Raw genomic sequence first — 27739 nt, 5'->3', positions numbered from 1 at the left:
GGAGGAGTGCATGCTGATTTACCGAGAGACTCCACGTCTTTCAGTGGGTCGACTCCAGGTGACAGGATGAAGAACACAGGAGAGGCCGGACCGCTTTCCCCGAACGACCTTGCAAACTCCATCTTCCTGCTCTCTGTGTACTGCACACCCAGCTTCTCCTCTACAAAGTTCCTGCACACACGTTTCCAATACTATACAAGTCTAAATCCACCCTCAAGTTACACACTAATAGTATGAGTAATCCTAACACGGACACACCTGAGAGCATAGGTCATGCGGTCAGGACGGAGAGCCCGCATGAGGATGAGTTTCTGGAGTGAGCTCTTGCTCTTCCACTCCTGAGGGAGCTTCTCTTTTTCGGGACACTCTGACTCCACTACTTTCTTCCAGCGTTTAGGAGAGCCCTCAATGTCTCGGTCGAGTCCCCGAAACTCATCTGTGAAACTCATTATCTGCAGGAAGACAGACACGAACAAACCTGATCATTACGGATTATTAAGTGGACTCCACTGTGAAGCATGTTATATATTTAAAAATAACCCAACAGTATAACACTTAACGGTGTGTGAATAATCCTGGGTTTGGGTATATTTTGTCAGATTCATGAGACTTTTTTTTGGGGGGGGGGTTAAGATAAGAAGAACAACTTTATTCATCACACGCTTGTGAAATTCCTCTCTGCATTTAACCCATCTGAAGCAGTGAACACACACACATTCAGAGTAGTGGGCAGCCATGCTAAGAGCGCTTGAGGAACAGTTAGAGTTGGGCACCTCAGCCCAAGGCCGTCCCATATTAACCTAACCGCATGTCTTTGAACTGTGGGGGAAACCGGAGCACGTGGAGTAATAGTCAAGTTTATTTGTATAGCGCTTTTAACAATAAGCATTGTCGCAAAGCAGCTTTACAGAATTTGAACGACTTAAAATATGAGCTAATTTTATCCCCAATGAGCACGCCTGTGGCAGGGAAAAACTCCCTCAGACGACATGAGGAAGAAACCTCGAGAGGAACCAGACTCAATAGGGAACCCATCCTCATTTGGGCAACAACAGACAACATGACTATAACATTAACAGTCCTAACATAAAGTCAGCTTCGTTGATGCTATAACCCCCCCACCCCCACCGACGGAAACCCGAGCGCAAAACCCTTCACGACAACCGCAGTCCCAAAGTCAGCTGCAGTCCCCAGACACAAAAGCACCACTGTAAGAGTCCAGAGCGTCCTCCAGGCGCGACCCCCAACTGTCCACATGGGGCCGCCCTCCACAGGAGTGATGCGATGAGACTCCAACCAGACACAGGGCACCAGGACGGATCAGGCAGGTCTGAGGAGCAGAAGAGGTCAGCATCTCAATCCCAGGACCGACATGTAACTCGGGGGGGGACACAGGTTGTTAGGAATGCCCAATGTCACCTGAATAAGCAGGAACAGTATACATTTTGCACTGAGTACAAGCAGGGACTCCGGCAACTAACTATGGCAGCATAACTAAAAGGAGAGAGCCAGAAGGTAACACAGGCATGAGGGAGCCCCGGGACATAAAGCAGCAGCCACTACACTGTCAACAAACTCGAGTGAGCAAGCGAGTGGGGACTGACAGCATCCATACATCCCAGTTTACCAAAACACTCTGTCTGAGGATCCTCCAGATCTCCTCCTTTACCTCATAAACACCATTAACAAAAGGTTTGACTAAACAGATACGTTTTCAGCCAAGACTTAAACACTGAGACGGTGTCTGATTCTTGAACACTACTTGGAAGGCTGTTCCATAACTGTGGAGCTTTGTAAGAAAAGGCTCCGCCCCCTGATGTAGCCTTCACTATAGAGATCTTGCATGTGATGTCACATCCGCTCCAGATTGTAAGCAGTCGCCATTTTGTCGGTCAAACGCCATATTTCCGCCGTCTTTCCAACACTGACTTTGGGGGTTTTTTTCGCCCAAATCTTCAAATATTACCGTGCCACAATGCCGGAGAGTTGTATGGCATATAAATGCCACAACAGGAGAGGTCAGAAATCGGGAAGAAAGTTTCATAGGCTGCCACGGGACCCTGACAGGCGTGCAAAGTGGATTGCTGCTATCGGCCGGGCCGATGCAAACAACAAGAACAAGGCATGGGAACCGACTGGAAAGAACGATCACTGGCGCCTGTGCAGTGACCATTTCATCTCAGGTTCGCCATGTATTTATTTCAGTATATCCATGTGGTTATTCGCAACATAAGTTTATGACTTGCTCTAATAAAAAATTCCGGGAAGTGGGAACCTGAGAAAAGGCTTGGGGCGGGGGGGTGGATTGGGTCTTTAGTAGTGTGACAATCAATTTAGTCTCTAGATATAAAATTATTTTACACTTTTAGGGGTCACATGTAGAGATGGATAACTTCATAAGTATCAAATCATAAATTCCTCGTGCTCAATTGCCACTAGTCAGTATATTTCTGTCTTTTAGGGAAGAAGAGTTCCATATCCACTAGGGCTGTAACGATATGCGTATCGAAATCGAAAATCACGATACGCGGAGCCACGATCCGTATCGCGATACAAGAAGGCAGAATCGCGGTACACCCTTTCAAACTTCTCCTCAGCCCAAAAACAGAGGCGCTTCCAAACTTCAATTTATGAATACTTTACTTTTTATTTAAATTACATTTTAAACTTACTTAAATTACTTTTATTTTTTTATATCTATTAGTAAGTCGTTTTTTCGCCGACCTGCGACAATCTTCTGCGAGTCACGCAACGTCCACACTCGCCACTGGCAGAGCATTCGTTTCTTTTAAGCGGTCGCCATTCTGGTTGCGACGCGGGGAGCGAATCTGTAAACAAGCAGCTCATTGGCTGGCTAGGTGTGCCACAAGCCAATCACAATCACTTGACCGGAAAGGCATGCAGTGTTGCCAGATTGGGCGGGTTTAGGTGCTTTTTGGCTGGTTTTGAACATATTTTGGGGTGGAAAACGTTAGCAATATCTGGCAACACTGAAGGCATGTCTGCCTGGGCGGAAGCCTTCTGCGGCAGTTACATTTTGACACGCGAGCAATGTTTCACCATAAAAATTCCGTAATTTCCATCTGTTTTCCACGATCACAGAAAATCATTGGCCCTATGAGAGTGAGACAGCCCCCCCCAAAAAAAAATCTTAACGGATTTACACAATTTGGAAAAATGACTTTTTCAGAACCGAAAAAAACAGAGCTTCCGGCTCAACAGTATTATTTTGAGAAATAAAACAATCTTTGGATATACATTTGTTCATTTTTGCATACATATTACTCATTCTCTGCAGTGGTCTGAATTATTTGTTATTAAATAGTTAATGTAAGTAAGTAAATGTTAATAAGTCAAATTTACTACTTTAAAAAAAACATTTTTTAAAAAATCGTGGGCGTATCGAATCGTGGGTCAAAAATCGCGATACGAATCGAATCGTGAGTTGGGTGTATCGTTACAGCCCTAATATCCACTGACACGGTCGTGAAAACTCCATCCGGTAAGCCATAAGGGTCACTAATCCGTAGGTCGTTTATTTTAGACATATATATATATATAAAATTATCTGTTCATTAGAAAAATGAGCCGTGTCGTCCGTCGGTTGAAATTTATCCATTTTGTACACGAGTGCAGCAGTATTCAGCGGTGTTTTTTACCGACAAAATGGCGGCTGTGTACTTTCCAGTCACGTGACTGCAAGATCTCTATACGAGGTACCAGCAGATAGCCTGCACCTTTTGATCTAAGGCAGGTCATAGAGGAGCAGAAGTTCACTCAGGTGCTGTGGTGCGAGACCATTCAGTGCTTTAAAGGTCAATAGTAGTACTTTATAATCAATAGGAAATTTGATTGGGAGCCAGTGCAGCGTGGATAAGACAGGCGTGATGTGGTCATATTTTCTAGTTCTAGTAAGGACTCTCGCTGCTGCATTTTGAACTAACTGGAGCTTGTTTATCCAGACAGTAAGGCATTACAATAATCCAACCTGGAGGTAATGAAAGCATTAAGTATTTTTTCCGCGTCATGTAGTAACAGTAAATTTCTTATCTTAGCAATATTTCTGAGATGAAAGAAAGCTATCCGGGTAATGCTAGCTGCATGTGGTCCTAGTACTTCAGTCTTGTCAGAGTTAAGCAGAAGGAAGTTAATAAGCATCCAGTGAGGAGTAATACTCCTCATCTTTACATTTTTGTGTTAATATGCTACATCTCTGCACCATGTGTAGAAAATTCAGCTCTCGGTTCAAGCAGCTTTGATGCCTGGAGTACAGCCTCTTACCTGCTCACGGCCTACACAGAGTAAACAAACGTTCTGAAAAAGACATCCGAACACCTTAAATGAAGCAGAAACACCAGACTGTCTCAGGAATCGTGGGACGTCTGGTCACTCTACTAATCGTCCTTTTACCTGAGGGTGAGATATGACATGACAAACTGAAACCGGTGTGTGGTACCTTAATGGCACTCCAGGCAGAGTTCGAGAGGAAGTCAACAGGACTGATGTAACTGTGGTCAATATTGAAGCGCAAGAGGAAATCCAACTCTTGCATAACAATCTCCTTATTCATCAGTAACAACTGAAACACACACAAACATGCGTTTGTCACTTACTCGCACACCATTTTCCTCCACAGCACCTAAACACATTTCTCACACTACAGTGAAACTCTTACCTAGCCAAAAAAAAAAAAGCCATCTTTGTGCCCTTCACATTCATACCCTCAAACCATGAGCCGCACCGATATGGTATTTTTATCTTTCACTTATATTTAGCATCGAGGCACAGGCATGGTGTGCTACCTGAAAGGTGAGCTGAGCTGTGAAGGTGAGCTTATCTCTCTCGAACAGGCCTCTGTTGATGTAGTTAAAGGTGGAGAAAGTGATGCAGTCAATGAGCGTGTGAACGCGAGTCTTAACATCAGCGCACAGCTCGGCGTTCTGCACTGCCTTACGGAAAACCACGTCAAATGCCTGCGCACAGGATACATGGACAAATGGATGCATTTAAAAGAAATCGTTCTGCACAATACACAACCAGAAAGCTGGTTATACGAATCGCAGCTCCATTCTGAACTTAAATTTGTGCATGCGTATGTGACCCCTCACCGAATCCAGGGACGCATGTCGGCCGAAACGAATCCGAGATAATCGCAAAAGAAGCATTTTTTTTTTAAATTTGTGATTGTTTTTTTTTCCATCATGTGCAAGTTGAGATCTTGAAGAATGTAATCAGTATTTCAGATAATAGATTGTTTTGTTGGAAAAGCATACATTTTTTGTTGCAAATTGTCTCGTTTTTGTCAGGACTGTAGCCTGCTGGGGGGTGTGGCTAAATTACCATATGGGCCATTCACATGATGATTTAAGTCTTTTGTTTTTTTTTTTCCACGAATCAGCTGTATGATCCGAGCTGAGCGCATGGCTACTTAACTGCATACAGGCGTGTGATTTCACTATGGAATGAGTTACTAAACAGAGCACAGAGGAGCTGACACACATCGGAGATCACCATTTCTAGCAAAAAAAAAACAAAACGCAACCTCGTTTTCCAGATTGATTGAATGGAATACTTGAATGATCGGATGATACACGGACCGTTCTAGGATTACATTCCATCGGAGGCATTGGTGTGTGCAAGGCGCCGTTTCTCTTTCTGATGGGGTGAGTTTATTAACCTAAGGCTGTGTGGTTATTTTTGCATGTAACGGAGAGTGTTGTGGTTTGGTTAAGCCTAGGTCACAACCGGACGTACGATTTTTTGGCCGTGTGATTTTTGGCATTTCCCAAATCGCTGCGGTTTTTTTTTTTGTTCACGGAGAAAGACGCGCGTTGGCCGTAAGTTTGTCTTGCAACCTGAAAAAACTGTAAGCGCCCGTAGAGTTTGTTTGACATGACAAAGAACCTCTGCGGCCGGTCTGCGGCTCGAAAATCAGCACATCACACGCGCGCTCTCCGTGTGTTTCTTGCGTTTTTTGCACTGTACTGTACGGCCGGTTGTGACCGAGGCTTTACATGAAACTAGTGTTGTGTTAGTTGTGTCATCATCGTGCTATCTTTCTTTCTTACGGTGTGAGTAATTTTTCAACCACAAAACGTTAAAGTATACTTTAGGACTTATTTTTGCACTTCATAATTGTGTTGGGCATACTTTGCATGGAAGGAAAATTGACGTGGTGATCTTTGTTTACATGAAAGTAGTATCGTGCTAGCTCGTAGGGGGTAGGGCTTTCCTTAATGTCATGCAAATGAGCACCATTATGTGCCCGCCCTGCACCCAGAGTAGCTGAGATGGAAAACTTTGAGGGCGATTTTCTCCCTTTTCTGTTTTAAGTAGTATACACTTTCAAAAGGCCACACATTCTTCAAATATTGTCAGATCTCCACATGGAAGGCATCATTGGAAAGCTTAGAAACTGTACTTTCTGAATCTGTCAATAACTCAAAATGCCCCCGGGCCGACATGTGTCCCTGGATTCTGTGATCTGCCACATATGTGGAAGATTTTGGCTGAGATAAACACTTTTTATTTAGCTACAATAATAACAGACACTGGACAAAACCTGTGTTCATACAACTCGTCAATTACAATCAGGGTGAATTTGATTTCCATAAATAGTGAGCAAAATTCTGTGTTCATTCATTGCAATAAAGACACGCGTGTGAGCGAACACACACACGAGCACAGGAGGACAGACCTTGAGCGAGAACTGATACATGGGGTTGATCTTGTTGAGGTCGTTGATGATAAAGTAGAGGAGAGACGATCGTGCTGCCACGGGCCTGTAGTGCTCACGAGCTTCATTTATCTTCACCTCATTGACCTTGGCCTCTAATACCTGCACAACACGCACAGTCGATAGAGCATACTGAACCGCCGTGCAAAATAGAGCACTAAACACGTGTAAAACAAAGCAAACAAGAGGCTGAAGGTCTTTCTAAATGAGAGTCAAAGCACAGTTTGAATGAACAGATTGTAACTCATTCAAGCTGAACAACAAAAACATATTACTGGAGTCAAAACACTTTGCAAGTTAACATTACTCTAAACTGCCGAGTGAATAAGTATGTATGTATTTGAGCACATGTCCTTTTCTCGTGGGCCGCGTTCTCGGGGAAACCTCACGAATCAGGACAACACACAGTAAAGTACCAAGAACTAGTCTGGCTAACGCGACTTCAAAGCTCTGCGAGCATTTGGTCTGGCAAAGATATTAAGCCCAACCGTTTCCCAAAGGCGTGGTTGACCCGCCTCCCTGAAATGCCTCAGTTTGCTACTGGTCGAAGCCAGAAAAGGCTGTGACGAAGCTTAAACCAATCACATCACTCTTTCCTCTGACGTATGTGACGCGACGGAAACTGCTTGAGTAACAGGAAGAAGATAAATACCTCCAGGGCTGCTCTTTGCTCCGTTTTCAATGAGAACTTCTCGTTGAATGCTTTCAATACAGCATCTACCGCTGTGTCAAAGGCTTGCCGCTGCTCCATGTTCGTAATGTTTCTAGTGAATGAAGCGCTTCCGGTCGCAGTTCTACTACGTCACTGCCTTGAACACGCCTCTACCCAGGGCCGTTGGAGATGCTCAAAGTTGATTGGCTCCCGATTTTTCGGGAGCTTGGAAGAGCTGGAGATAGCTTGCCTTGCCAGACTAAGCTCGCAATAGTCTGGTTAACACCAGACCATATCACAAGTGAAATATGGTCTGGAATCCGCCTACTGAATTTCTCGTAGGGGAGGTGTGGTTTACGATTGTCAACGGCCGTTTATTGGACGTTGCGAATGTCTATCATTTGGCGTATACGTAGCCCATGGCCAATCATGGCAGTTGTACCCGGTGACGTAGTTAGAGCGACGAAGAGGCGAAGAAGAGAAGGCAAAACAAAAATAATTCAAAAAATTCAGAACAGTGTCTAAAGCTTGATCGAAAGTTTGGTTCGTATCGCTCGCCGCCATCTTAAATGTGATCCGTAAACAGTCCCAAATAAACTACAAGCTTCCGTTTGTCGAGTAGTACACGTCACCGTCTTTCCACCCCTCCCCACTCTCTGATTGGCTCCCTAACTCAGGCGAGCCTTTAGACCATAGTTTCCATGCTGTCTTTTCAGATCGGAACGATTGTGCAAAGCAGCATGGGATTTCCCAGGCTAAGCTCGCAACAGGCCCTCGTGTTGCGTCACACTTAGGATGGGCGGGCCCAGGCTAACCAAGAACAGTCTTTCTATCATTCAAAATAACCAGAACATCAAGGATGTAGGAGCTCATCTGGCCCGCCATCAAAACAACCATGACGACCAAAACCATCAAACAGAACTGAAATGTGACAGAGGACCAGCCTCCACGGCAAGCTGTTTACAACAGGAAAATCAACAAAGGACTAAATTTTGTTCCCCAAGAGAAGATCGACCCAAAACGTCGATCGGAACTGAATTCGCATGATAAATAAGAGAGGAGATACAACTCTAGTCGGAATAAAATGTGTTAAGTCGTCCTAATTACTAATTTCTTAGCAAAACGTTGACAATACAACGACCAAGTGTTGTGCAGAAGGTCGAGTTCTTTTAAATAAAACAAATCGGAACTGAAACCCGTTGGGAACTGAAGGAGGACGGAGACACGATTTAACCGAAAATCAACAAACGACCAAGATCTACCCAAAACATAGATCAGAACTGGAATCGGATGAGAAATGAGAGCGGAGATACAATTCTACGGAAAATTCATTAATTTGGCCTAATTAGGAAAGGAAAAAAAATTTTTTTGACAAAACAACAACCAAGTTTTGTGCGGAGTGATGAGTTCTTTCAAACAAAAACAATCAGAACGGAAATCTGTGGAGAACTGACAGAGGAGACACGATTTAACTGAATTGTGGACGACAGACGTGACTCCATGGCAACAGCTCATTAGGCCATATATTGTTACGCTGATCAGAAGTTCACTACCTTCATCTCGATCTCGGCTGCTGTGTGCTTGGTGCTTTCCAGTTTCTCCACCAGCATGTTGTCACCCAGGAAGTTACTTTCAGCAGCTGAGAGTCGGGTCAGCAGCTCGTCCTCCAGCTGCTTTAGCTCGATTTTAAACGTGTTCTGCTGCTTCGTCAACTCGGACTGCGCATGCATCAAGACACGTAAACTTGTATACATACACACATGCTTGAGGAAACATCTAAAACGTGCATCCACTATTACCTTGAAGTGCTCGAGGTCAGGTCTCTCCAGGTTGACGACCTCAGCGAGGAGTTGGTCCTCCAGGCCGTCCCGAGTCACAGTGAAGTTAATAAGCGTGGTCTGAGCCTGGATCTCCGGCTTATAGTGTGGGTTGGCCATTTTAGTATGCAGAATGAGCCGGAACTTAGGGTGGAACAGACACTCCTTATCCCCCACTTTTATATACCTAGAAAGAGCGCAAGACAGAGAAAGTGCTGAAGGTTGTTTCTTATAGTGGACAGATTTAAGATTATAAACCATGTGGAAACAGTGTACCCTGATACTGGACATGCACTACACTGTTATTGCAGATGCGTCAAAACAGCGTCAGCACTTCTGAGTTACATTCACGAGCGAGCGGCCAAGCTAAACAGCACATTGGGACTGTCCCATTTAGAAGACGACACTTGTTTGAACGGAGCATCACGTTTACGCTTCTCAAGGCCATAATTCTGCTCACCAGACAAAAGTTTTGCCTAAGGTTGAGCATGGCAAAGGAAACGATGCTTAGCTTATTTAATCAGGGATCCCAGCAGTAATTGAAAAAAATAGAGGAATGTAAGAAACTATCAGCTAGGGGTGGGCGATATGGGCAAAAAATAATATCTCGATATTTTTTAGGATTTTAACGATAACGATATTTTGACGATATTTTAAAAAAAAAACACTTGCTTAAAGATTACAATAATTACAATGACTAAAAGAATCATTGCAGTGACAAGTATTTAAGGAAAAGCCATATTTATTTTCTTAAACAACTTTAAATTAATAAAAATGAATAATTCAATTGACAGTTCATAACGGCAGCAAACATTCTAATCAACCGTCTCTGACGGCAGTACGGGTCTGCAAATATCCCGCCTGTTCCACTGCCAACAACCAATCATATGTCGATCTGAACCAACAGCTTTCCAATCATCTTGCAGCTTCGTGCTCCGCTGTCCCTCTCCTGCTGTTATAGAAGTACTGCGCCTGCGCAGTGTCAAAATAATCCACGAGAAAAGTGGATTTTAAAGCTTTTTCTGAGTCATGAGAACCAACCTAACACTCAAGTATAATCAACTTTTCATGGCGATTTCAATCATATGCTCTTCGCGACCGTTAGTTTTCACAGAGTCCAGTATTGATATCTTCCCATTCATGTTCAGAGGGTCTGGTCTCACTAATCCGAAAAAGATGCCTGAAAGTGGCCGGCGAGTGACAGCACTTGGCCTGATAGGAGCCCGTCACAGCTGCTTCTTTGTTTTTTTTCCCCCCCTCAAAAAAAAAACGTAAACTACAAGTCTAAGTTTTTCAGTATAACAATAATAAAGAAAAATGTGCTCAATTTAAAATGTATTGAAACTATTCGAAATCGGCTGATCGGTTCATTCATTATTATCCGTGAGTACAGAAACACTAGTAATAATTTCTGGATCATTGCTATAAACGTGGACTAATATTTCTTGGGAACCAATGGGTTAATGACATGGAATGAACCAATCGCATTTTTTCTTCAGATGGTATCTGGGTAAATCAGCAGCTGTCTCAGCCAATCACGTTTTATTGCTGGACGGGATCATATCACGACATCTTCCGGTAGATACCCGAAATCAGCTTTGTGCGTTGTGAGGCCAGCGGAGCAAAAAAAAAAAAAAAACTTTTAATATGCTGAGCAATGTTTGATACATTTTGGAAAGTTGTTTTGGTTGCTTTATAGGTTTCTTAGAATATTTAACTTGTCATGTCTGTGCTGCTCTCCTGGGTTGCTAGAAACAGTTGTGTTGCCCTGGCTTGGCGTATAAAATGTGTGCCCTCCCCAAAGCAATTCAAGGCCCGTCCGTCAGTCCGTGTCTGGCGCCGGGTCTGCTCCGCTCTGTATTGATTTTTGGCGGCTTAATTAAAAAAACTCGATAATGCAAAATTACACATCGTCAAAACAACATTCACGGTGACATCGCAGACGATACATATCGCCCACCCCTACTATCAGCAGGGGTCAAGGGGGCTGTAAGCCCCTTGCGGGGTGCAGGGCAGCGCCCCTGCTGGGGGTACAGGGGACTTTGCCCCCTGAAGCTGTTGAGATTTTAACATTTAAAGATGCTAAAGAACACATTTTTTACATAGATTTAACATAGAAAAGCAACAGAATTTAACAATAATGTGTATCTATTTGATGCCATATTTTATAATCAATGACATAAGTGGCAAAAAAAATTATTTAAAAAAATTAGATGAAAATGTAGCTTTGAAGAATATACTTCTTCTAACCCAGACACTGTTCCGCTATCTCTTTTATGGAGGATATCTTTTTTTCCACGACATATTGAATTAAGTTCATCACATTAGAAACAAAAGCACGAACGGAGTTAAAACACGTTTTCTAGCAAATGGGCGCAGCCATATTATTTTCTCGTTCTATGGCGTACAGTCTCGCGGTATTTACATCAATTTAACTTCCGAGTGTTCCCGAATGTCAACGAGAACAAACGAAGCTGACAAAAACATCGCTAAACAAACATATTTTTAACGGATATACAAGAGATTTAAAAAAAAAAAAAAAACACCACCACAGAAAAATAGCGGAATTCTGCTAAATAGCGGACGTCTGGGATCCCTGTTTAATACTGTCGAGAGTTTCCTTGCAGCAGTCATGCTAGTGTTCAGTTCTCAGCATTGTCGCTACTGGCTGCCCTTCAACAAAAAAAAAAAAAAAAAAGTGACGAAATGCTCTCTAGGGTGCAGCGGCATGATGAAGTATCAGTGTGTCCTTCCAATGAAGGCAATGAGATGCAGTGCCCTATAGGCTCCCCTAGATGTGAGAAAATTAGATAAAGTGACCTCTAGGTGCTCCTACACTACGTGCAAAGAATTTGTGCCCTCTAGGGACCCGACTGCGTGTTGGAAGCTGCCGCCAAGACCGAGCCTGTGCATGCCCCTTTGATATGCGAACTGCAGCCATGTGCGTGTGAGATCTCTCACCTGCCCTTTTTAATGGTGTGGCGACCCAACAGTGGATCAATGATTGGGTCAATAGTCTCCTCTAGGTTCTCAATCAATACAGGTTCTCCTGTTACTACCGCCTGCTCGATTACATCAACGTACCTACACACACACACAGGTAGGCATGAACACAAACACACAACCATGCTTGCATACCGTCACAATGATTTCCTTCTCAGCCATGCCCACTCACCCCTTCTGCCCCAGGTTGACAACCCAGAGGCTGCTACCATAGCGACTCTTGAGCCACTTGATGCCCTGCAGTTGAGGGTCAATGAGAAGAGGCCACCTCTCGCAGTTCAACAGGATGGTTGCATTCTGGGTAGACATCTTATCGCCGGGCAAACCTTCATTATTCCACTTCGCCACTGTAGCGTCATCGGTGAGCATGGAGATAGGATCCAGACCCTCGGTCATAGGAACAGGAACCTGAGACGGACGGAAAAGAGAGTGTATTATTAAACAGGGTTTCCCCACCATAAATTTAAGACCGTAGTGTTCTACGACCATTATGCGGTCGTAGAACACTAGATCAAATTCCCAATAATGACAAATGTTTCAAGTAAAAATACTTTTATTATAAAAGTTATAGACTTAAAGTCATTATGTGCATTGCTTGTCGAATCTTCACATTCAACTGTGATAAACCTATGATAAAAATAACACAACTGTACCTACACCTACTTTAATTAACCAAGCTTGATAAAAAGAAAACACTTACCGTACTTTAAAATGTTTCAGTAGGTCTTCAGCTTTTGCGTGACCCATAAACTGGGAGCCAAGATATATCTGGAGTTCACACGGTCGCCACTCCAGTACCGGAGGTGGATGTCCATTTGTTTACTTTTCGTCGTCTTGTTAAGACTTTCGTCGAACATTACGACGAATCCACCACTTGCCTCATTAACGTCTTTGACCAACTCCTTCGTTATATAAGGAGCAAGACCGAATTTTGTTCTGTAAGACGTTTTGTTTTTTCCACAGGAGAACGTTGTAGCGACTTCCGAGTCTGGGAACATAGCCTTAAAGAGTTCGCTTATGCCCTCATTCGAGCTGTACGAGTGGTGTTCCGTAATTGTTTTTAAAATCCAGAGCACCTTTGCCCAAAGTGTCGGGGTTCCACCGACACCCATCATGCCACTGCTCGGCCCTTGTGTTGTTGCTAGCCTTGCCGATGATGCCTGGCTTGGCTGATGCTGCTGACGTTCGACAGTGGTGCTAGTGCCAACTCCAGGTGCATGCGGAGATTGAACCGTGCAGTAGAGCCTTGCACTCCCGCGGGAGTCCCGCGGGACCCGCCACAAAGCAGTGCGGCGCGGGACAAATTTTGAAAGCTCATTGCGGGCGCGGACGGGACCGGAAGTGCACATATGCGCGCGCGGGTGGGAGCGGTGATAAGCTGCAGTCCCGCTAACTAAAAACGTGCTTGAAATAAAATTTATAAATTATTAATTTATGTCTATCATATATAATTTGTGCTGGATATTTTACTTGGCATTAATAAAAACATTTTAAGATGCCTAAATTTGCAGAGAAAGTCAGATTGCCAGATTGAGTGAGAAATGGCATCTTAAACTTGCCATTGATCACTCTAATGACTCGCAATTCACACCCAGCTAGCAAGAGAACCATGAGTGAATTGATTTACTTGTTGCGTTAGTCTACAACTTTAACCAGAGAGACAGGTTACACAGTGACGGTAGGCTTGACTCAATGCTATCCCAGAAATCCTTCCTGTAATATGCAAATTTGGCTGTCCAATCAGAGGCGGTCAAATTTGCATATTACAGGAAGGATTTCTGGGATAGCATTGAGTCAAGCCTACCGTCACTGTGTAACCTGTCTCTCTGATTAAAGTTGTAGACTAACGCAAGCAGTAAATCAATTCACTTCTTTTACTAGCTCTGCTTTGCAATAAAAATAAAAAAAAATTGGTACAAAGCAAGCCCATTCAATTTATTTATGCTGATCAGAGAATTACAATGGTTTCTCATGTGATAAAAATGTGCGATTTGCGATTAAATATTTTAATCATTTGACAGCACTAATTATTATTATTAGAGATACTACATGCTGAATTCAGAAACAAGGTAAACAATAACAAACGTGAGCTGTAGATATTTATGCTCAAATCCACTCAAAGTAGGGGGCGGGGCACCATCACGTTGTGTCAAGACAAGAACTTTCCTGAGAAATAACGCGAACGTCTGCATCATGCGGGATTTGCGGGCGGGAGCGGGACAAAATATGGTAGGCGCGGGCGGGAGCGGGACTGAAAAATCCGACCCGCGCAGACCTCTACCGTGCAGAACTGAGCGATGGGCTGGTGGCGGGCAGATGCAATGTGCTTTGAGCTCTTCATGTGAGACTCTAAAGTGAAATGACCTATAGTGGACAACTTGAAGGTCTTTCGACAAACACAGCATCTTGCTTCAACGTCGCTTCCAGGAACCTCCCTCACCCAATCACGATATCCTTCATCTGAAAGCCACTGCTGATTAAAACGACACTTCCCCATGCTGCGATTTGCGGAGTCTCCTCTCCACCACGGACTCCGACGATTGCGCCGGCGTGAAAATGTATCAATATTGTTTCTTTCTTTGCGCATACTCCAAGAAATTCACTGATGTTACGCAAAACCCACGTTTTCACATTGTAGAATAGTAGGAGTAAATTTAAGACCTTTGTTTAAAAAATTAAGACTTGAGCAAAGCAATTTAAGACTTTTAAGACCCCGCGGCTACCATGTTAAAAGAACGATGTAACACAACGTAACAATCGGACGCACGTGTACACACCTTCTGCGTGCGCAGGTATGGCATCCAGAGGTTGTGCAGGAGCTCATGTCTGTATCTTTTGGAAAAGGAACCAGCGTAGGAGATGAAGGTTGCTGTGAGGAGAACATCTCCACAGAGGGTCGCCTCCTGCTCCCGGTACTGAGCTACAGTGTGTGCCCAGCGCACATTCTCCGACTGCACACACGCACAGGAGAGCATAAACACATTCTACACATTGCAACAATCAACATACATGTCCACATTGAAAAAAATTTATATATATTAATGCATGACAACCAAACAGTCTATTCCCTGGGTGAAATTGTCAAGCGGCACATTATGTAACACACAACGCAGGCATATTTTCCATGCATATATGTATATACACACACACCTCCAGGCCCTTGACTAGGCGGTTGGCCAGTTGGATGGTTTTATTGGTGCGATTCACCTCTTCTTGACAGCGCAGCTTCTCAGAGGTGGCCTTTTCAAACGCTGCAGTCAGTGTGTCCAGGCTACTGTCCAACTCCTAAACACACGCATACACACTTCTAGCTAGGTCTCTTCCACGTTTGCCAAAAGAACAAGAACACCCAGAGTAGAACAAACATTTTAATGTGTTGTCTTTCAAAAGAGACCAATGCATTTTAAAGAGTTCTTTATCATTTTTACAAGATAATCTTAAAAATGTATCATGAAGGTAGCTTATATTTTAACCAAGGCCTGCCTTAAAAAGTTAGAGAACCATCATCCTGTAATGACCGAGAGAGAGAGAGAAGGGGATCAGAACAGACAGAGAGAGAGATGATCAGACAGAGCCTTACTGTAAGTTTCTTCCTGATGATCTCCAGTTTTTCTGCTGCCTCAACCAGATCAGCACTGGCTTGGGAGAGACACATCCTCTTTGTCTCTACCTCACAGAACACCTGTACACACGCACAAAATCTAACAGATTAAATGTAATATTAATTCAATAAAACAATCTGCAATCGACTGCAGGCTAATAACATTCTATAAAATCACACGCATGCAAAATGCATCTATATGAGCAAATTTTGTTTTTAAACATGCTTTCTGTACATCTCCCTGTTGCAGTTTCATTTTGCATTTGTGCAGAAAAACGTGTTGATGTGTGCATACTCACAAAGATCTGCAGAGGGCAGCACAGGAGACAGAGAAGAGGAGAGTCACTGAGACAAAATCACAGGACACAGTTCAAATTCAGGAGCGAGATCAATGGAATTCTCCTATTTTATATTAAACTTTGGTCAAATATCTGTCACATTTTGTGCAATTTTTTTTACCTTGCGCAATACCAGAAAAATTCAGTTGAAATCGAGCCATTTGAGGCGAATTGGTCCACCTCTGAAAAAACTTGGCGTTTGGATTTCCCGGCAAACATTGATTTTCGTGACGTCGCGTGCGGGACGCCTCCTTCTGAATCCTACGTCAGCGCTGGTTTGTTTATGAGAAAACGACCTGGTGGTTTTCTGCAAGTTTCTTCAACGTTATCGCGTAATTATTAAAATGGTTAACAGATGTATCGTAGGAGGGTGTAGCAACACCAATCATGATGGGATTAGCACTCATCGTTTCCCAATGAGAGAGAAATGGGAGCGCTTGGTCTACACAGGCTGTGCACTGAAACCGTGCAAAGCTTGCGCACCCTACTGGCGCTTCCGCAGATAACGTCACGAATCTGGCTCCAGACTCCCTTGGGATTTTTCCAGACGCGTTTTGTTATTTTATTTTTTTCTGCTGTAGACAGACGGCCTTGTGCAGAATTACCCTTCTGGATGAGTGTGTAAAGGGACATACTTTCATATTAAAAAAAACCCTACGAAATTGGTCCAGAATATGCACTTTGAGAATGAATGAATGAAAACTAGACTGGTAGAGGAAAAATGTAGAAGCATAGTATTGTAGTATCAACAACCAATAATATAGCAAACTCTGAATATTCAAAATACTCAAATATAATCATTTTAAGTGAGTTTGTACATGATTATATTGTACTTATGGGAAATAATTTTTGGGACAGGTTAATGCAAAAAAAAAAAAAAGTGTGCATTGCTCCTAAATGTGTTTGTTAAGCAAATTACAGTTTGGTGCGACTGTGTGTCATAATACCTCGTGAAACCGTATGATGTTGATCACCCAAGCACACAGTCCGGCTGCAGCCGAGGACTTTAGACGCACAAACTCCGGGTTGAAATCTGGGTCGCTCAGATATTCATCCCTCAGCACTCGCACCGTAGCGTCAGGAATGTGTTCTTTATCAAAGTTAACCAGTGCCTGCAGGAAATCATCTACCTGTGACACAATCATTTACAGACACACCACTGGAGAGCTGCTGCAGCTTGGAATGCTTTGTATACGAGGAATGCATGCAGACTAGGGCTGTAACGATATGCGTATCGAAATCGCGATACAAGAAGGCAGAATCGCGGTACACCCTTTCAAACTTCTCCTCAGCCCAAAAACAGAGGCGCTTCCAAACTTCAATTTATGAATACTTTACTTTTTATTTAAATTACATTTTAAACTTACTTAAATTACTTTTATTTTTTTTATATCTATTAGTAAGTCGTTTTTTCGCCGACCTGCGACAATCTTCTGCGAGTCACGCAACGTCCACACTCGCCACTGGCAGAGCATTCGTTTCTTTTAAGCGGTCGCCATTCTGGTTGCGACGCGGGGAGCGAATCTGTAAACAAGCAGCTCATTGGCTGGCTAGGTGTGCCACAAGCCAATCACAATCACTTGACCGGAAAGGCATGCAGTGTTGCCAGATTGGGCGGGTTTAGGTGCTTTTTGGCTGGTTTTGAACATATTTTGGGGTGGAAAACGTTAGCAATATCTGGCAACACTGAAGGCATGTCTGCTTGGGCGGAAGCCTTCTGCGGCAGTTACATTTTGACACGCGAGCAATGTTTCACCATAAAAATTCCGTAATTTCCATCTGTTTTCCGCGATCACAGAAAATCATTGGCCCTATGAGAGTGAGATAGTGAGAGAGCCACCCCCCCAAAAAAAATCTTAACGGATTTACACGATTTGGAAAAATGACTTTTTCAGAACCGAAAAAACTAGAGCTTCCGGCTCAACAGTATTATTTTGAGAAATAAAACAGTCTTTGGATATACATTTGTTCATTTTTGCATACATATTACTCATTCTCTGCAGTGGTCTGAATTATTTGTTATTAAATAGTTAATGTAAGTAAGTAAATGTTAAGTCAAATTTACTACTTTAAAAAAACATTTTAAAAAAAATCGTGGGCGTATCGAATCGTGGGTCAAAAATCGCGATACGATTCGAATCGTGAGTTGGGTGTATCGTTACAGCCCTAATGCAGACGTATTGCTCACTTTGCTCATGATGACTTTAGCGGCTTTCCAACTGCGATCTTTAGGAACGCGTCCGCTCGGAGCCAGCAGCACCAGCACAGCCGCTAACACGTTGGTCACGATCGCGGGCGGATTTGGGAAAGTCCGTAATTCTGTTAGATTAAGCTGCACACAGTGTACAATACAGATGTAAAGACAATATAAGAGCTCTCACTGGTCACGTACACCTTTTTCTCGCCTCTCTCATTCTCTTCCGGACACACGCACTCACCCTGTTGAGTGTATTGAGAGCAGTGTTAGCTGCCTGTAAGGCTGGTTCGGCTTTAGCCAGGTCCTCTTCAGTCTCCTTCTGCTGCTTGGTCACCTCAGCCTGGATTGCTGCTACCTGCACATACATGCAAAAGTGTTACTCAATCTACCTGATATGCATACTTTATTTCTACTGCGTATGTGTCTCACTCTCTGTTCCTCTGCATCAGCGACACTCTTCTCCTGGTTCAGCTTGTCCGTCTGCTGGCCTATTTTAGCAATGAGGGCCTCTGTGTCACTGTTTCGGTGATGCAGCTCCACTTCCTGCAGAGCTAGCTTAGCCTTTAGATCTTCCACCTGAGAGCAAGTACGAGAAACACAGAGGGGGAAAAGGAAACGGGGAGAAACTAAAAATACAGTTGAGTAAAAACAAAAGCTTGCATCCCTCATGGTTTCAGGGTTAAACAAGAGGATAAATTTGGCTTTAGGCATGAATTATACAAACACTGCATATAAATGCACAAGGCGGTCACCTGGGAAGCCGTGGTTAAAAGTTTTTGCAGGCCGTTCTCCAGCCGCTCTATCTTCTGAGTCAGCTCTTTCCTTTTCGTCGCCAGCAGGTTGCTGTACAACTTCAATAACTCCAAGAAGCTCTTTGGTGTGGTGTAGTTGAAGTGTTTCTCGTTCTGCTGGTACTTCACACTCACCTCGTTAACGCTCGTATGTGCGTATGAGATGAACTCACTGATGGACACCTTCACCGCAGGCTAAAACAACACAAGGCATGTGTATATGCACAATAGAGATCTTGCAGTCACGTGACCGGAAAGTTAACAGCCGCCATCTTGTCGGTAAAAAACACCGCTGAATACTGCTGCACTCGTGTACAAAATGGATCAATTTCAACCGACGGACTACACGGCTCATTTTTCTAATGAACAGATAACTAGATATATGTCTAAAATAAACGATCTACAGATTAGTGACCCTTATGGCTTACCGGATGGAGTTTTCACGACCGTGTCAGTGGATTTTGAACTGCCAGAGGAATACCCAGACGTGTATAATTACCTCATTAACTTTCCCTCGCTGTTCAGTGGTGAAGCACTGCGTGCTTATAAATCTCTGCACAGTTATCTTTACAGAAATTCAGGATTTGTCAGCGACTCAGATGTGGCATCTTGTAAACAAGAATCCTCATTGGATGGGTAAGTCACTTAAGTATTACTAGTACTGCACTGACCAGCCGATTATAGAATAGAATAAGGTAATTCCAGCTGTAATTCCAAATCGTCCGTCTTGTTTACCATGGATCTGGCGTTGGAGAGGTAGAGGCTTAGCAGTGGAGATTTGAGTGGCTGTTTTCTGAGCTTAGTCAACAGGCCGGCTCTGCCTGCAGCCTCGCTTTTGCTTCCTCTCCCGACGCCGCCTCCTTCGCTTTGCTTCCGATAACAATCCACGGAGACCCCGCTGGTCTCGCTATCTCATCCGGAATGTTGTGCATGCGATGGAAATTGCTACAAACCGTCATTTTCTGCTGGAAACCAATGTCCAGTAAGTCCATACGGTTGTAGTGGATACTGAAGTCCGGTACAGACGAACAACATAAACGTGCACAGGTAGGGAGAGCTTGTAGCCGCAGTAGTAGAATTGTATATAGTAGGGCTTTGCAGAAGAAAAGGTAGAAGCAGAAGTAGAAGGCGGAAATATGGCGTTTGACCGACAAGATGGCGTCTGTCACAATCTGGATCGGCTGTGACGTCACATGCAAGATCTCTATACACTGCACCTAATAATAAATATACTGTATAACCAGGGCTATCGTCGTGCTGATGAATTTTCCTCCGTCCTCTCTCGCTTTCTTACCTCAAGACCTTGAATGTTATTAATAAAGGTTCTGCTGACGGACTGCAATGCATGCTGGGGCCAAGGATGGAACCAGTCGATGGCTGTACAGTTCACCAGAGCTGGAAATTTTCGTGCCCGTGTGCGCAGAGTGAAACCCACCGGTGAGAAACACAGGACCACCTGAAATCCACAACCAAGCATCAAGAGTTTAAAAATAACATTAAATGATAATGTACATTAAATGTGCACTGGTTTTTTTTTTTTAATAAAAAATAAAGCAAAATAAATCAATTTGAGAACAAAGAGTTCTGGTCAGCTATTGTTCCCTCGACCTTGAGCTGTCTGCGTATACGGTCGATGAAAAAGTTCCAGCAGTTCTCTCGTGCGTCCAGCATGCCGAGGCCTCGGAGTTCCAGACGGATCGATGCCACAATCATATCCACCTCCTCTTCGGTGAACAGGTCCGGTATGTCCCCTTCACATACAAACATACACAGTTCTATCGTTTTCTGTATATATCTGTAGCTATGCTGTAAAATCTGTTTCAGTATTAATGGTTCAAGATACCAGACGCGAGCATGTCGTTGATCAGCACGAGGAACCGCTCATCAGGAATCTGAGCATCCGTGTGCAGGAAAACTGTGCCAATGTTCTTCACCCCTACTTTAATGTAGAGACCAGCGATATCACTCTGCAGACAGAGAGAGAGACACGGTCAGAGAGTGAAATTAGACTGAAGAAGTGTGTGCGTGTGCATGTGTGTGTTACCCTCAGGTCTCCAATGCCATAGCCTTTGCGCAGAGTGATTTGAAAGACCTCAAGCATGCTGAGGAAGGCAGACAGGCGACACAGACTCTGTTTCCCACTGCCACCTACTCCAATAAGCAGCGCATTTCCCACTGGAGCCTCCAGAATTCGGCTGATCCTGCATCTGAATCTCACACACGTGCGCACAATTGAATGGATAAATGCATGGGCATATAGCTTTATGTACTGATGGATGTACAGAGGGATCGAAAGTAGGGCTGGGCGATTTTACGATTACGATGTTATTCACGATATAAAATCTCTACGATTAGAAATTAGACACGTACGATATGCCTACGATAAGCCTACGCCTTCAATAAAATTACTTCGTCCGAAGTTTTGACAGACACGCGAATAGCCAATCATAACTAAACAGTACCGCACGTAACCAATCAGTTGGAAGAGAGCCACGTCAAGTTAGGTTGCGTGCACACACAAACACACACACGTGTAGCAGCAACGCACAGCATGGCTGTGGTGAAGTTTGCAGGAGCGCAGCATTTCTCCAACAAAGCGTGAAACAAAGCGATTATAAAAATGAGCGAGAAGCCGACTGACCGGAGTTCTGAACAGGAAAGTCAGAGCACTGCCCTGGAGGACATTGTTGAAAAGAAGGGCCAGAGATCTTCGGTTGTGTGGAGGTATTTTGGATATTTAAAATCGGACATACAACAAAGTGTTACACAAAACCTTAAACACACTGACGTACAGGATTGCACTTTTTTTCTCCTTGCAGCATAAGGTTTACATGTCAATATGTCTTTTATGTTTATTTGAAAGCTGCTAGAATTTGCACAAATGATTAACAATGGTATATAGTTTTTATTTTTCAGTTTCAGTTTATTCATTTGAACAAAAGAATGTGCATCCAGTTTGTTTTGGTTCTGTGAAACTTGAAGGCTTGTTAAGCTATTTTTGTTAATTAGGAAGGAACTACTAATTTGTAATGTTCATATTTTGAGCAGAAAATTAAAGAAAATACAAAAATGGTGATTTGATTTATATCGTGATATATATCGTTATCGAAAATTTTGAAAAAATATATCGTGATATAATTTTTTTCTCATATCGCCCAGCCCTAATCGAAAGATATATGGATAGAGAAATGTTTGGATAAACGAATGGATGGACACAAACGCTTACATGTGCTGCATGGCCTCCTCGAACAGCACCAGGTTCATGTTGGCGTGCAGCTCATTGTAATGCTCCAGCGCATCCGTCAGTGTTTTCTGCAGCTTCTCCCAGTCACTGACCTGTGAGTAACGAGGCTCTCCAACACCGTGGGCAAAGTGTGAATAGATCAGAGGCTGGTTGATCAAGATTGATTCATCTATCCCCTGCAGGATTAGAGAAAGTGAGTGAGTGAGAGAGAGAGACAGACAGACATTAAGTCAGAGAATACGATGAATGAGAGGGTGATGAAGAGAAACAAATATCAGGTCACAATAACACAACATGCATGAACCAAAGCCAGACACACAAATCAAACCAACACCAAATAAGAAACAAACTAAAATCAATATTTCTTATTATTATACATACAGTTGTGTTCAAAATTATTCAACCCCCAATGCTGTAAAGGGTTTTAGGGAATTCAGTGTACATTTGTAATTGTGTTCATAATGACATCTTACAAGGACTTGTTAAAGAACCAAATGCAACTAAAATGACATCAATTGCTTTTGTAATAAAGTATTAAATGGCCTTTTTGTGATTTCTTCATTGACACAATTATTCAACCCCTTTAAGGCTACATCCACACGACAACGGCAACGAGATGTTATTAAAAAAAATATCGCGTCCACATGGGCAACGGATCAGTAAAATATCAGGTACATATAGCAACGCAACGCTTGCTGAAAACGATGCAATACACATGCCACACCTCTAGGGGCGCTGTAAGACGGTCCCTTCGGAGACACCAGAACAATCGAAGAAGTAAGGACGCATGCGCATAAACTATTATGCACGAGACTTCATATTAGCCACAAAGTCAGAAAAATCTGTTCGTAAAATTACATTATAATGACCAAATACAATGAAAAGTATTTTTCCAGTCTCATCTGTGAAAGGTAATCCCATGTGATCTCGTTTGGACGGCAAACCTGTTGGTACAGTTAAACGCAGCACATGAATGAGGCATCTTTATTCTCCGCTTTGCCCCATCCAATATGGCGGCGAGGATGACGTATGATTCTACGCGGAAGGCGGCGTCTTTAATGGTCCGGAATAAATTGAATGCTACACGTTGATGGATTAATTTGTTCTTCTAAGCCCTTTTTGAGGAATGTATTGTAGGACTTAAACCAACATCTGAAGAGGTGAGATCACTCCTTTTTTTCCCTATTTTTGCTGGCGGGATTGACTCTGCTCTAAGGGCTATTCTCTCTCTCTCACTTTGCACCATTACACAATAAATATTCACAGTGAAAATATTTTGTAAGCGCGTTTCATGAACCAAGTTATAGGATTTGTTGACAACTCGCATCGAGTTCGTTACACTTCTACCCGGCGTGAAGCACATGTGGTTATGACGTCATCGTAAACAAATCCGTTCTACTCATCCAGACGACTTCGCAACGGCGCCGTTGCCAGATCTTTCCACTCTGGAACCCGTTCTCAAAAGATTTCGTTTTGGGGCACCCAAAATGCTGGTGCCGTGTGGCCGCCAGGCCGAAACGATAAACAATTTTATCGGATTCACCTGAATCCGTTGCCGTGTGGACAGGGCCTTAGACTACCACTCTTAAGAACAGAGGTTCATTCAAGTGTTTTCAATCAGGTATTGAAAACACCTGTGGATGTCAACGACCATCAATCAAGCATAATAAGCACCAATTAGGCAGATTTAAAAGGACTGTGATACTCAGCTCCTTCTAGACATTTACTGGTGTGTTGACAAACATGGTGAAGGCAAGAGAATGGTCCCAGAAGACAAGAGAAGAGGTTATTTCTCTTCACAAGAATGGCAATGGATATAAGAAGATTTCCAAAATATTAAACATTCCAAGAGATACTATCGGAAGCATCATCTGTAAATTCAAGGCAAAGGGCACAGTGGAAACGCTACCTGGTCGTGGCAGAAAGAAGATCCTGGCGGCGACTGCTGTGCGCTACCTGAAGCGCCAGGTGGATAAAAATCCCCGTGTGACTGGTGAGGAACTGAAAAAAGATCTGTCAGATGTGGGCATTGAGGTTTCAGCACAGACAATAAGGCGCACACTGCGTAATGACGGCCTCTATGCCAGAACTCCCAGGCGCACCCCCTCGCTGACTCCAAAGAATAAGAAAAGTCGACTGCAGTATGCCAAAAGTCATGTGGACAAGCCACAAAAGTTTTGGGAAAGTGTTCTGTGGACTGATGAAACTAAATTAGAACTGTTTGGGCCCATGGACCAGCGCTATGTTTGGAGGAGGAAGAACCAGGCCTATGAAGAAAAGAACACCTTGCCTACTGTGAGGCATGGCGGGGGGTCAATTATGCTTTGGGGCTGTTTTGCTTCTAATGGTACTGGGAAGCTTCATCGTGTGCAGGGTACCATGAATTCTCTTTAGTACCAGGAAATCTTGGAAGAAAATGTGATGGAGTCCGTCACAAACCTGCGGCTTGGGAGACGTTGGACCTTTCAACAGGACAATGATCCTAAGCACACATCCAAGTCCACTAGAGCATGGTTGAAGATGAAGGGCTGGAACATTCTGGAGTGGTCATCGCAGTCACCAGACTTAAATCCGATTGAGAACCTCTGGTGGGACCTAAAGAAGGCAGTTGCAGCGCGCAAGCCTAAGAATGTGACTGAACTGGAGGCTTTTGCCCATCAAGAATGGACTAAGATACCCGTTGGTCGCTGCAAGACACTTGTGTCAAGCTATGCTTCACGCTTGAAAGATGTTATAACTGGAAAAGGATGTTGTACTAAGAATGAATGTCACTTGGGGGTTGAATAAAACTGATAATGATGTGAGCACAGAAAAGACATTTGTGGTCATTTTATTATAAATGTTATGTTATATTTGTCTAATTTACAAGTGCCTCTTTGATTTAATTGTAAATAAGATGACTGAAATGATCAAAATCAATGTCAAACTGGCCAAATTTCAGTGGGGGTTGAATAATTGTGAACACAACTGTATAGGACACTTTTCGATGGAATAAAAATATGTGTTCTGTTCCCTTCTAGCGGGTTTCATTCATTTGGTTTGCATATCGCTTATCGTATGTGTATTACGTCTCTCTACCCAATGGAGAATGAGCCTTGAATATGGTTTACGATACTGCATGGTTGTCAAGACAACATGACGTCACATGTCGGAGACGTAAAACTTCCGCTCTAGCGAGCGAATTGGACAATTTGTAAACAAACATGGCCGCCAGGTTTGCTTTGTTACAAAATATGGAAGATTTTGAGAGAATTATGAAAGAGAGAGACGTGTTGAACACCTGAAAGGAATGTGTATGTATAATAATAATAATAATAATAATAATAGCTGACTTTTTTCATGGTCTATCAGATATATTCCATTCAGCTACTCGTCTTCGACTTGTTCAGTATCATGCTAGCTGAATGGAATATATATCTGATATACCACTCAACGCCAGCCAATATTATTTAAATATTATTGTGATTTTTTTTCTTTTATTTAAGTTTCAGATGCACATCCCTTAATAAACAAATGTTTCCTTTAAGTTTTAGCATGGGCGGCACGGTGGTGTAGTGGTTAGCGCTGTCGCCTCACAGCAAGAAGGTCCTGGGTTCGAGCCCCGGGGCCGGCGAGGGCCTTTCTGTGTGGAGTTTGCATGTTCTCCCCGTGTCCGCGTGGGTTTCCTCCGGGTGCTCCGGTTTCCCCCACAGTCCAAAGACATGCAGGTTAGGTTAACTGGTGACTCTAAATTGAGCGTAGGTGTGAATGTGAGTGTGAATGGTTGTCTGTGTCTATGTGTCAGCCCTGTGATGACCTGGCGACTTGTCCAGGGTGTACCCCGCCTTTCGCCCGTAGTCAGCTGGGATAGGCTCCAGCTTGCCTGCGACCCTGTAGAACAGGATAAAGCGGCTAGAGATGATGAGATGAGATGTTTTAGCATTAATAAACTCTACACTCAAAATAAGCATTTAGCTTTAACAGCCCTGAATGGTGACATGTTACACGTGCAAGGTTTACTAATGAAGTGTCCCTCTCACCTCAAAGTATCTTTTCCCAGTGTCCAACAAGATCTTACTGAAAAGCTCAACATCCTTCTCCTCCATCAGTTTATCAGAGTACACACGAGAACACTCATGCAGCCAGAGGTTCACCAGGTCGATGGGATATCTCACCGTCTCAGGCTGGGCAAAAAGAATCCCCTACACACACACACGAACAGTGCACTTTACTGCAAATTTAGGGCGTATTCACACCTACGTTGTTTGGTCCGGACCAAACGAACCAAATTTCCCTTGGTCCGGACCTTTTGGGTTGGTCTGAATACAAACCACCGAACTCTGGTCCGGACCAAACAAGCGGACCGAGACCGAGCTGCAAGGTCGGACTCGGTCCGGACCAAAGGAACCCTAGTGCAGACCTTTTGGAGGTGTGAAAGCAGACCGGACCTAATCTGACAGTTTTGCTTTTTTGTACCTCGGGAGCTTCCGTCGTTTGTCGAGCATTATGGGAAACAGAGTCTTGACACTCCACCGCAAAGTGCAAACACTGTTTCGGTTGTCAAGGGAACCTTACAACAGTCGTTCAGTCATTCAGACCAGTGGTAGGCTAGACTACAGAGTACAAAAAAAATGAGTAGGGGGCAAACGTGGGCCGAGGAAGAACCGCGTACCCTTGTGGATATATGGGCAGATGTCCACATATCTGAGCTTTTGGAGAGAACACACAAAAATGCCGACGTGTTTGCTGTATTCAGTGAGAAAATGAAGGAGAAGGGGCTCACGCGCTCCCCAGAACAATGTCGGCTAAAAGTGAAGAAACTCCGTCAGACCTACATTAAAATCAGGGACATTCTTTCAAAAAGTGGCGGTACTAGCGACGCAAAAAAAGAAATTCATCTATTACGATGGATAAGGCGAATATCCCGACACATACCTCCTCCGTCTTGCGTGAAGAGCCAGAACTGTCACAACATGATGTGCGCTCATCAGCGCTATCCTCTGTAGCCGCCTTGCCCTTTGAAGTCGTCGTTGATAAATTACTTGTACAACAGCATAGTAATCGCACAATTGTGAAAACAGTAAAAACTGGAAAAAACATATAGCTTTGATGACATTAAAAAGAATAACAGCACGGAAAGCCTCCGTGACTACTTTTGAACTTAACGCTTTGTGCGCGTGTCGTCTCTGACCAATAGCTGAACGACCTCAGGGCGCGTGGCTTTGTTGACAGATTTTGGTCCGCTTACTAAAATGTACAGTGTGAAAGCGAACCGCACCAAAATGAAAAAAAAAAAAAAAAAAAACATTTGGTTCGGACCAAAGCAAGTGAACTATCCTGGTCTGAATACACCCTTATACATAATGCTTCACTGTAACTTC

The 27739-nt window shown here is 43.5% G+C and overlaps 1 protein-coding gene across 1 annotated transcript in view; it reads right to left on the bottom strand.

Moving 5' to 3' along the window:
• The window catches only part of dnah9l (dynein, axonemal, heavy polypeptide 9 like), a 95051-nt gene that overhangs the window by 9051 nt on the left and 58261 nt on the right, over window positions 1–27739 (bottom strand). Inside the window, exons 50-72 of the mRNA XM_060918035.1 lie at window positions 26399–26560; window positions 22362–22555; window positions 21180–21342; window positions 20979–21102; window positions 20744–20886; window positions 20430–20591; window positions 19097–19330; window positions 18774–18920; window positions 18586–18699; window positions 18336–18479; window positions 17095–17277; window positions 15789–15890; window positions 15359–15493; window positions 14986–15159; window positions 12381–12616; window positions 12167–12289; window positions 9188–9392; window positions 8942–9106; window positions 6698–6838; window positions 4803–4973; window positions 4457–4579; window positions 259–452; window positions 23–171 (exon numbers count right to left, since the gene is read on the bottom strand). Of these exons, the coding sequence (XP_060774018.1) occupies window positions 23–171; window positions 259–452; window positions 4457–4579; window positions 4803–4973; window positions 6698–6838; window positions 8942–9106; window positions 9188–9392; window positions 12167–12289; window positions 12381–12616; window positions 14986–15159; window positions 15359–15493; window positions 15789–15890; window positions 17095–17277; window positions 18336–18479; window positions 18586–18699; window positions 18774–18920; window positions 19097–19330; window positions 20430–20591; window positions 20744–20886; window positions 20979–21102; window positions 21180–21342; window positions 22362–22555; window positions 26399–26560 (3688 nt within the window). The remainder of the gene's footprint in view (window positions 1–22; window positions 172–258; window positions 453–4456; window positions 4580–4802; window positions 4974–6697; window positions 6839–8941; window positions 9107–9187; window positions 9393–12166; window positions 12290–12380; window positions 12617–14985; window positions 15160–15358; window positions 15494–15788; window positions 15891–17094; window positions 17278–18335; window positions 18480–18585; window positions 18700–18773; window positions 18921–19096; window positions 19331–20429; window positions 20592–20743; window positions 20887–20978; window positions 21103–21179; window positions 21343–22361; window positions 22556–26398; window positions 26561–27739) is intronic.

The sequence above is a fragment of the Neoarius graeffei genome, chromosome 4 (genome assembly GCF_027579695.1).
Source record: "Neoarius graeffei isolate fNeoGra1 chromosome 4, fNeoGra1.pri, whole genome shotgun sequence".
Classification (NCBI taxonomy): Eukaryota; Metazoa; Chordata; class Actinopteri; order Siluriformes; family Ariidae; genus Neoarius; species Neoarius graeffei.
The sequence above is the reverse complement of the archived record's forward strand: the minus strand, read 5'-3'. Positions and strand labels throughout refer to the sequence as shown.